Here is a 10,600-nt window from a genome sequence, read left to right as displayed (position 1 = left end):
GCAGGATCCTCTATGACCCACCTCCCAGAATACTGGAAATAAAAGCAAAAATAAACAAATGGGACCTAATTAACCTTAAAAGCTTCTGCACATCAAAGGAAACTATTAGCAAGGTGAAAAGACAGCCTTCAGAGTGGGAGAAAATAATAGCAAATGAAGCAACTGACAAACAACTAATCTCAAAAATATACAAGCAACTCCTACAGCTCAACTCCAGAAAAATAAATGACCCAATCAAAAAATGGGCCAAAGAACTAAATAGACATTTCTCCAAAGAAGACATGCAGATGGCTAACAAACACATGAAAAGATGCTCAACATCACTCATTATCAGAGAAATGCAAATCAAAACCACTATGAGGTACCATTTCACGCCAGTCAGAATGGCTGCTATCCAAAAGTCTACAAGCAATAAATGCTGGAGAGGGTGTGGAGAAAAGGGAACCCTCTTACGCTGTTGGTGGGAATGCAAACTAGTACAGCCACTATGGAGAACAGTGTGCAGATTCCTTAAAAAACTGGAAATAGAACTGCCTTATGATCCAGCAATCCCACTGCTGGGCATACACACTGAGGAAACCAGAAGGGAAAGAGACACGTGTACCCCAATGTTCATCGCAGCACTGTTTATAATAGCCAGGACATGGAAGCAACCTAGATGTCCATCAGCAGATGAATGGATAAGAAAGCAGTGGTACATATACACAATGGAGTATTACTCAGCCATTAAAAAGAATACATTTGAATCAGTTCTAATGAGGTGGATGAAACTGGAGCCTATTATACAGAGTGAAGTAAGCCAGAAAGAAAAACACCAATACAGTATACTAACGCATATATATATGGAATTTGGAAAGATGGTAACAATAACCCTGTATACGAGACAGCAAAAGAGACACTGATGTATAGAACAGTCTATTGGACTCTGTGGCAGAGGGAGAGGGTGGGATGATTTGGGAGAAAAGATTAAAAAAAAAAAAGAATTTATGTTACTTAATGTAATATTAGATTCAATATTTTGCAACTATATACTTCGTGTATATTGTTTAAAAATTAGCCATTAAGTTAATTTCTTCAGTGGAAGAGAAAAGTGATAACATTCTAAATTTAAAAATTAAGTTTAAAAAACTGAACTATTAAAATTTCATTAGAAAGAGAACACCAACTTATAAATTTTTCAGCTATGACCACCAAAGAGGCCTAGAAATAATCAGCACTTCTAGTGCTCAAATTGTGGTTTCTAATATAATCTACTGAAAGAAACAAGAACTCCAATGTAATGAATGTTTTGGGGTCAGTTTTAGAAATTTGAATATCTAGGTATTAGATTAAAATTACTGAAATATAAAAGTAGAAACAGATGACTGAAGACAAAGCATGCTGTAGAACAATATGTATGACCTCATTCTGGTTAAAAATATATATAAACAGCAGGATTGACACAAATGTGACGGTTAGATGGAGTTTTGATTTTCTAAAATGTTTCTTATCTCCATTTGGGATGTGGAGGAAAGGGAATCCTCTTGCCCTGTTGGTGGGAATGTAAATTGATACACCCACTGTAGAGAACAGGCAACTTTCACTTGCAGTTTCTTTCACTATAGAGAACAGTATGAAGATTCCTTAAAAAGCTGGGAATAAATCTATCATATGAACCAGCAATCCCACTACTGGGCATATATCCTGAGAAAACCACAATTCAAAAAGACACGTGTAACATGTGCCCCAGTGTTCACTGCAGCACTATTCACAATAGCCGGGACATGGAAGCAGCCTAGATGTCCATTGACAGATGAATAGATAAAAAAAGTTGTGGTACATACATATATACAATGAAATATTACTCAGCCATAAAAAGGAACAAGTATGGATCAGTCTGAACTGAGGTGGATGAACCTAGAACCAGTTATATACAGTGAAGTAAGAAAGAGAAAAATATCATTTATTAACACATAAATATGGAATTTAGAAAAATGGTACTGATGAACCTATTTTTAGGGAAGGAGTAAAGATGCAGACATAGAAGATGGAAATACATAAATATATGTATTTATATATAGTAATGACTGATTGCCACTGTGGTACATAAGAAACCTAGGCAACATTGTAAAGCGTTTATCCTTCAATTAAAAATAAATAATTTAAAAATGTTTATACTTTGCATGCTCTGTTTTTATAAATTTTTAAAAGGCAATTTAAGAAGTAACACCACCAACAAGGACTAGCCAACCAGTTCACTGATGACTGGGATGTGGTAGCCAGAAATCAGGTTGCAGTAGTAGAAAATGACCAGGAGTGTAAGCTCTTCACAAAGAGTCAGGTACATAAAAAAGGAAGGAGAAAGGAGAATAACTAGAAGCAGTCAGCTTGAAATCTCCAGGTGTTCTCTCTGCCACAGGACTTTGTGTTCGCTTTCCTCTCTCCAGAGGATTCTTCTTACAGCCATCCATGTGACTCACTCAATCACCTTTCATTTTTTGTTCTAATGTCAGGTTCGCACTGAAGCCCACTGAAAATCATAGCACCCTTCCCGACTCACACTCCCCTCCACGTACACAAAGTCTCTATCTTGATCCTACACTTTTTACGTAGACCTTAATAAATTTCTAACATTTAATATAATTTTTACTTTTTTATTGTTTATCTCCTCCACTAGAATGTAAGCTCAACAGAAACTATTTTTGTCTGTTTTGTGCACTGATATATTCCAAGCATCAAGAATAGTGTATGGCATATTACTTGATAATTGTGTGTTGAATTTTTTTAAATGGGGTTATTTAGGGTTGAGAGAGATTTCAATACATTTATGTGCTGACCTTCACTATTTCTAGGAAGATATAATGATACTTTTGAACAATGCAGTGAAGTATTATGTATTCTTTGAGTAATATAGCCTATGAAATGGTAGCTATTGGCTTTGATTTCCTTGTTTGTTTTACTATGTTACTGATTCTCTCTAATGTTTAACAGGTTTTCTAACCATGTCTTCCTCATTAGACTTTTTTTTGACCAACACTTTTCATTTGATTTGTCTTAAGTAATACATTATTTTTATTACCAGTGAAATGTGATACATTCTATTTCTTGCTATTTCCCTCCTTTCAAAGTGATATTCTGTCATTTTCATTCTCTGAGCTTTCTAAACTTTTATTCAGATTAGAAAACTAAGACTCCTTATATTCTAATTCCAAACTAACCCATTTTATAACTTTTTTTATTCTAAAGTAAGCTTTATGAAATTAGGACTGTTTACCAAATACAAACATGTTCTTAATGTATTAAGTTATTTCAAGTCATTTTTTAAAGTTTTCAGTAGATATATTTTCACTTTGTAGGGCATGCTTTATGTGGCTGGCCTACAATGAGACCTAATAAAAAAATAGGACGAAAAAATGGATATTGTATTTACTTGTACTAATACACTGTTCATTTAAGAATCAACCTCCGAAACTAGCAGTGTTTGCAGGCATTCTCCAGTAACACCCAGATTTAAATCAGTGACTTTAAAGCAAAATCCAAAAACAATCAAAACAAAACAAAACTGAGGATTTTCAATAGCCACAAAGATCACTATCAGAAGGAAAAAAAGAGTAGATTTTCAAGGAAATTTTGGGAAGTTGAATCTAGAAAAGTGTTAGGAGATAGGGAGTAGGTTAAATTCATATTTTGCTGGTGTTATTGCTATAGTTGCTTTGTATTAATCTTGATCCACCATCTTATGATTTTAGTTTTCTCCAGGTCTTTTGAGGGCCTTAAGAAATACTTGTTTCAAATTTGTCCTATATTTGACTTTATACAATTCCTTCTTTTCTTTCTCCTGCTAAATATTTATCAAATATTAAACTGTTAAAGGGGCTTCCCAGGTGGCCCTAGTGGTAAAACACCTGCCCGTTAATGCAGAAGATGTAAGAGACTCAGGTTCAATCCCTGGGTTAGGATGATCCCCTGGAGGAGGGCATAACAACACACTCCAGTATTGTTGCCTGGAGAATCCCATGAATAGAGCAACCTGGCAGGATAGAATCCATAGGGTCGCAAAGAGTCAGACACGTGACTTAGCGCACACAGGCAAACTGTCAAAGGAAATCAATAAACCTTATGGCAAATCTGTTCTATCAAGTAGATTTCTATGGCCGTTCTCTTTCAGTGCTTTTCGCATTGTATAGGTACAGCTAATTCAATATACCATATCAGTAAACGGAATTAACTGAACCTCTGATTGCCAACAACACATCGATTAGTGTACAAACGGATTGGTTAATGCAAACTACATATGCTACGCTGCTCCTCCTGAAAGGTAAATTGGCAGCATTTTTTTTTATCGGAATATAATTGCTTTACAATCTTGTGTTAGTTTCTTCTGTACAATGAAGTGAACCAGCTATAGTATACATATATCCTCTCTCTTTTGAACCTCTCTCCCACCCCACCCCCATCTCACCCATCTAGGTCACCACAGAGCACTGAACTGAGCTTCCTGTCCTTTACAGAAGGTCCCACGAGCTATCTATCTTACACATGGTAGTGTCTATACGTCAATCCTAGTCTCCCAATTCATTTCACCCTCCCCTCCTCCTCTACCCACCGCATCCATGGATCTGTTCTCTATATCTGCATCTCTGTTTCTGCCTTGGAAATAGGTTCATCTGTACCATTTTTCTAGATTCCACAGACTAGCCAGTACTCAGTCCAGAAGTAGACAAGTGAGTATCATAGGGAACATTTCAATAAGGAACATAAAATTAGGCATAGTGGATTATAGTAGATTCTAATTGTTTAGAATTTAAGGAATGAGATGAAAGAGGAGTGAGTGTAAGAAAAAAATTACTCTGATATCTTGGGTTTCTTGGTTCCATCCTTTTCCACTTCTTCAGAAAAACCTAATTTTAACCATTAATATATAAATATGTTGTAGTACCTCTCATATATGAAAACTAGCACTTCCATTATGCTTTACATGCCTTTCAAACCATTATCAGATTCCTTTTATCTTCACCAGACATCCTAAAAAATTGTCTCCTCTCACTTTATTTGCTTCTTCCCTTACATCCCACAAACCAGAATATTATGTCTCACTACACTGCTCTTCTCAAACTGTTGTCATGAGGACCACAGACTTCTCTTCTACTCTGTCCAGTTCAGTGGACATGCTTTTCAATCCTCATCATCTCTTTGTGACATTTGGAAATACTGATAATTAATCTGTTTTGAAATTCTCTCTCTCTGATTCCTGGAATGCTAAGCCAACATCTCTCTTACTTCACGCTCTATTGTTTATCAGTTTGCTCTTTGGCACCCAGTTCTCCACCTACCCTTAATTCCCACATCTCAAGTTTCCTCCTGGCACTGACTGACTCTCCTTTCTTTGAAATTGCACGTTGGATGATTTCATTCATTTTCATGGTTCAAGCAATCATTCACATGCTGATATGCATATTTCCAGCAGTTCCTGACATTTTGAAGTGGCCATTTTGATCAAGCCTTCAGAAGAATCCTTTTCATTTTCATTCTTGGAATGCTTGAAACTGGTAGTCTCATCTTATCCCTAGGTTGCATCCCACAAAATAAAACAGGTTTCATTATTGAGCTCAAATCAGTCATATAGTGCTTAAAAATTATAGTTTATGGAAAACAACAGAATTCCCAAATACTTTTATCAAGCTAAGAAAATTAGACAAAAATAGCCCCGGCTCAGTGGAATATGATATGAAGATCAAACATGCACAAATTATGAATATAATTGAAAAATTAAAAGTAAAATGTTAGCAAATTGAATTTAGCATTATGGTAAATTTGTGGTTTATTCAGGAGCAACTGGAGAAGGAAATGGCAACCCACTCCAGTATTCTTGCGTAGAGAATCCTGTGGATACAGGAGCCTGGTGGGCTGCTGTCCATAGGGTCACGTAGAGTCGGACTCAACTGAAGCAACTGAGCATGCATGCATTGGAGAAGGAAATGGCAACCCACTCCAGTGTTCTTGCCTGGAGAATCCCAGGGATGGGGGAGCCTGGTGGGCTGCCGTCTATGGGGTTGCACAGAGTCGGACACGACTGAAGTGACTTAGCAGCAGCAGCAGGAGCAACAAGAAAATACATGACCATGTAAATAAATTCTAAATAGTCATTTGATATAACTGAAAATTCATTGTCAAGCTCAGGCTTGAAAATCAAACAGATCTGCTTTAGAATTAAAGTTTATTCACTTATAGCTATTTTTCCATTGAATGGGTGTGTTGTTATTTGTCATTCAGTCGTGTCCAACTCTTTGAGAGCCCATGGACTATAGCCCACCAGGCTCCTCCCTCTGTCCATGGAATTCTCCAGGCAAGAAGACTGGAGTGGGTAGCCATTCCCTTCTCCAGGGGATCTTCCTGACTCAGGGATTGAACCCAGGTCTCCTGGATTGCAGGCAGATTCTTTACCATATGAGCCACCAGGTAAACTAATCTATTTTGGATCCTAGTTTCACTAATTTTTAAAACAGGCCTAGACTTCCTTAAAACTCTAGTTTGAAACACATCTCAAATTTTCCTTTTCATAATACTTTTAAATTAATGTTAAATTCTACATTTTAAATTAATGTTAAATTCTACATTTAACATCTGTTTTCTCCACTAAGCTGAAATCACCTTGATGACCTGTGTTGCTGTCCACAGTGTGTAGCTTAATATGTGTGAGTATGCATGACCAGTTACAGAATTTGTGGGGCCCAATGCAAAGTGAAAATGAGAGTTCCTTTGTCCAAAAATAATTAAGAATTTCAAGACAGTGACTGCAGAGCATTAAACCAAATCTATAGTCCTTCTAAGCACAGGTCCCATGTGTTCTACACGAACACATGCCCATAAATCTGTTTTGTGTGTGTGTGTGTGTTTGAAATATGTTGAATATTATGCCTGGAAAATTAAGCTACAGGAACTTCAGAAAATACTGATAGAATGATAGCTAGCATTCAGATCTCAGACTATAAAAAATGGTCATATTATGTTGGGTAAAAATAGTTCAGATAATTATCAAGAAAAGATTTTCAGATTACCAATAATGAACTATTTAGATTGAAGATTGTGGAACATTTAAAAAGACATTCATTAACATCAAATGATTCTCTCTTTAAGCTGACATTCATATGGTTTTATTTCCATTTTTTCAAGTACATTGTATTAATCATTCTGAGAATGTTGTCTTCTTTCTTAATATTTATTGGTTATAACTCATAAACTTTATATACTATTTTGTTTCCATATTGGCTTTTCTGCACCATTGGGTCTATAAGTGAACTTGATGGTAACCACCCAGCTTTTCTAATCACATAACATTAGCATATAAAAATTCATGACATTTCTTTTATCCTTATCTATCTGTCTAATAAAAAATAATGTTCATTTTATCAAAATATCAACTACAAATTTAAGAATACATTTTGGAATTTTTTTCCAAATGGTATTAATTCTGCCATAGACAGAAAAATAATAACTTGAAGTTAGAAAGTGCCCATTTGCATATAATAAAAAAAATGCCCAATGATTTATGAATATTTTTTTCAGAGATTCTTCACATTTAGGGTCAGAGTCTGGTGAGGAATTTACATCTCCTCTTGGAGCTCTGAATAATTTTCCCTCATGCTTCCCAAAAGTTCACTTATGCACAAGCTCTTGTTCAACCAAGTTTTACAGTGATTGCATGAAAAAGGAAGACGGATTTCCTGCTGAGCAAGTTATTGATGGATGCTCTTTTATCTGTCCCTGAAAAGTTAAAAAAATAAAAACTACAGGCTATATGCAGTTACATACCTCAATTCTGCTGTCAGGGATTTTAAATAAATCAATAACCAACATAGTCATGTTTAATTACAAAATTCATTTTTACTTTTCACTCCAGCCTCCTGTTTCTCCACTCCCCACCTCCACCCTAAGTTCCAGTCAGATGGAAATACTTGACATCCTCCCAACCCCCACCACATTCTGCGTCCTGTTCTTGTTCGTTTCCCTTGTTCTCTTCCCCTTTCCTCCTATTTTCCTCCTGTCTTCACAAACTGTCTCTTCCACACATGTTCTCATTCATGCCTCTCACTCAATTGTCCTCTCTCATTCTTTCACTTTCTGCATGGCTGTGTGCTAGACACTTTCTTTTTCTTTTCACATGATATATGGAATCTCGGTTCCCAGACCAGGGATCGAACCCACGACCCCTGTATTGGAAGGGAGGAGTCTTAACCAATGGACCACCAGGGAAGTCCTAGATGCTCATCTAAGTGGAAGTCAGCTTGGCTGGACACAGGGAGGAAAAAAGTCATGGGTACCAGAGAGCCAGGGAGGGCAGCAGAAGCCCAGATCACTCAGGGCCATGAAAGCCCCATGTACAGCGGGAAGTGGTCAGGGGGTGGTCACAGAAAATGGCAAATGTAAATCAATATCCTGCTGCTATGAAGAGAATGAAGAGGTTGTGGGCAAGAGTAGAAACTGGAAGGTCCCTAGACAGCAGGGTTTTAATGGTTAACCTTAGGCAATTCACAGAATAGATTTGGGATTTATTTTAGAGGTATTGCTGACAGGACTTGCCTATGAACTGGATGTAAGAAATGAGGCTAAAAGAGGAATAGAAATCCAGGTTTCAGCCTTAAGCAACACTGCTTCACCCTCTGTTTCATTTTTTTTTTCTTTTTCTCTCTGCTTTCTTTTCCTTTTTTCTTTGTTCACACTATCAAAGAATCTGAAATGCTCACATCGTCAAGTTAATTGACCTGCTTGGGTCTCAACTGAGAACTCACAAATTCCAGAAATTTGTCCTGAGGTCCCCACACTGGAGCAAAGCCATACCCACACTACATGTGACTCTGTTTCTGTCCTGGCATCAATTTCTGCATTGTTCACAGGACTTCTAACCCAAGGATCCCAAGTGTGGACTCTAGAGCTGATTTACAGTAGGTTTGTGTTCCACATTTGTTACTAACCAGGGGAGTGAATTCGGGCATATACTTAAGGAAGTCTTAGTTCCCACAAAATTATCTACCACAGAGGAAATTTTGCCTGAGATGGCATATATAAAAGGATTAGCACAATACTAGTACAGAACAAATGCTAGGTAAATGATAGCCATAATATTATTATCACTGTTATTTCTTTACATCACCCACCTTCATTTAAGCAGGGTTTCTGCAGAATATCAGAAACCGAACAAGACAGAAAATATCTAAATAATTCAGGTCTAGAAAAAAAAAAGATAAACTTTTGTTTATCTTATAAACTTATCTTTATCTAATAAGCTTCTGTAAACACACAGTCACAATGGATAATTTGATTTATTAGCCAATTCAGACAAACGCACAAGGGAGACATTGTTAGGAGCTATTATCGGTCTCCACTTTCTCCACCTAATTTGGGCTTTAATTTCTAGGTCCAAAGATAGCTCTTACCAGAGGAGACTGACCCACCGCTTTATTTTCCTTTGAGATCTCACCTGAGCAGGTGCATGTACAAAAGACAGAGAGGAAAGAGACCAAGAGAGGTTAGAGAGGCCGAGGGAGTGGCCCGTGGCCCTCTTAATCATTCATCATTCTTTACTTCCTTTTTTTTTTTTAAACAAGAGGACTTGGCATCGTCCACCACCACATCCGCGGCAAGAGCTGCTACGCCTCCTCCCTGGTTCCCGCTTGCAATAGCCCAGCTCTCGCCCCTCACATTTACGGCTTCTGTGGACTCATTAGCAACCGATGCTTTTAGATCCTAGTCGCCTAATTTTGCCAAGGCGGCTAGAGGTCATTTGGGAAGTCTTTTGCCTCAAATAGCCCGGAATCAGAAGACCAACTCATTCCTCCTGCGGTGCTTTGGAAATCCGCGCGCTCCTCTGGTCTTGGTCCAGGCGCACAGGAAGCGCTCGGGGAGGACGCAGGTGACCAGGAGAAGGGAGGCGGGGGGGTGCTGTGAAGGCGCCCCAGTGATTAACTTGGAGATCGAACCTGCAGACCAAGCGCAAAGTAGAAACTGAAAGTACACTGCCGGCTGATCCTACGGAAGTTATGGGAAAGGCAAAGCGCAGAGCCGGGCCCTGGTGTGTGCCGCCCCCCTTGGGATGGATGAAACAGCAGGCTCGGCGTGGGTAGGAGGAACCAGCGACAGAGACGGCCCTACCCGGCACGGACTCCCGGTAACTCCGCGGAAGACCAGGGTCCTGGGAGTGACTATGGGCGGTGAGAGCGTGCTCCTGCTGCAGTTGCGGTCATCATGACCACGCCCGCTCCCGCAGACCATGTTCCATGGTAAGCGCTCCTCTCTCGGGCGCAGAAATTCGCGCGCCCAGCACTCCCGGGGACTCGGACGCGCTGCGGGGCCCCGCGCTCAGGCGCGTCCGGGAACAGCCTGGCCTTGCACTTTGGACCTGCGGAGAGCTCGGGCTCTGCCCCGGGGCAGCCGGCGACCGCGCCCGAGTACCCTGGCCCATTGCCACTTGCACCTGGCAAGCTGCGTGGGAGCCTCGGTCCCCGACGCCGGCCCTCTGTCCCCGAGACCCGGCGCTGCAGCCTCCGCGCCGTTCAGCGGTGGCAGCCTGCGCCCAGGTCCCGGGGTAACAACGCGCTCCGTCCTTCTCCCGGAGCCAGCGCCG

At 39.5% G+C, this 10,600-nt stretch overlaps 1 protein-coding gene across 2 annotated transcripts in view; it reads left to right on the top strand.

Moving 5' to 3' along the window:
• Window positions 1-8,168: 8,168 nt before the first annotated feature.
• The window catches only part of IL7 (interleukin 7), a 62,558-nt gene continuing 60,126 nt past the window's right edge, over window positions 8,169-10,600 (top strand). For both annotated transcript variants that reach the window (XM_010848772.1, XM_010848771.1), the window contains exon 1: window positions 8,169-10,256. In XM_010848772.1, coding sequence (XP_010847074.1) covers window positions 10,247-10,256 — 10 coding nt within the window. In that variant the 5' untranslated portion in view covers window positions 8,169-10,246. The remainder of the gene's footprint in view (window positions 10,257-10,600) is intronic.

This window comes from Bison bison, unplaced genomic scaffold (genome assembly GCF_000754665.1).
Source record: "Bison bison bison isolate TAMUID 2011002044 unplaced genomic scaffold, Bison_UMD1.0 scf7180017864273, whole genome shotgun sequence".
Lineage (NCBI taxonomy): Eukaryota > Metazoa > Chordata > Mammalia > Artiodactyla > Bovidae > Bison > Bison bison.
The sequence above is the reverse complement of the archived record's forward strand: the minus strand, read 5'-3'. Positions and strand labels throughout refer to the sequence as shown.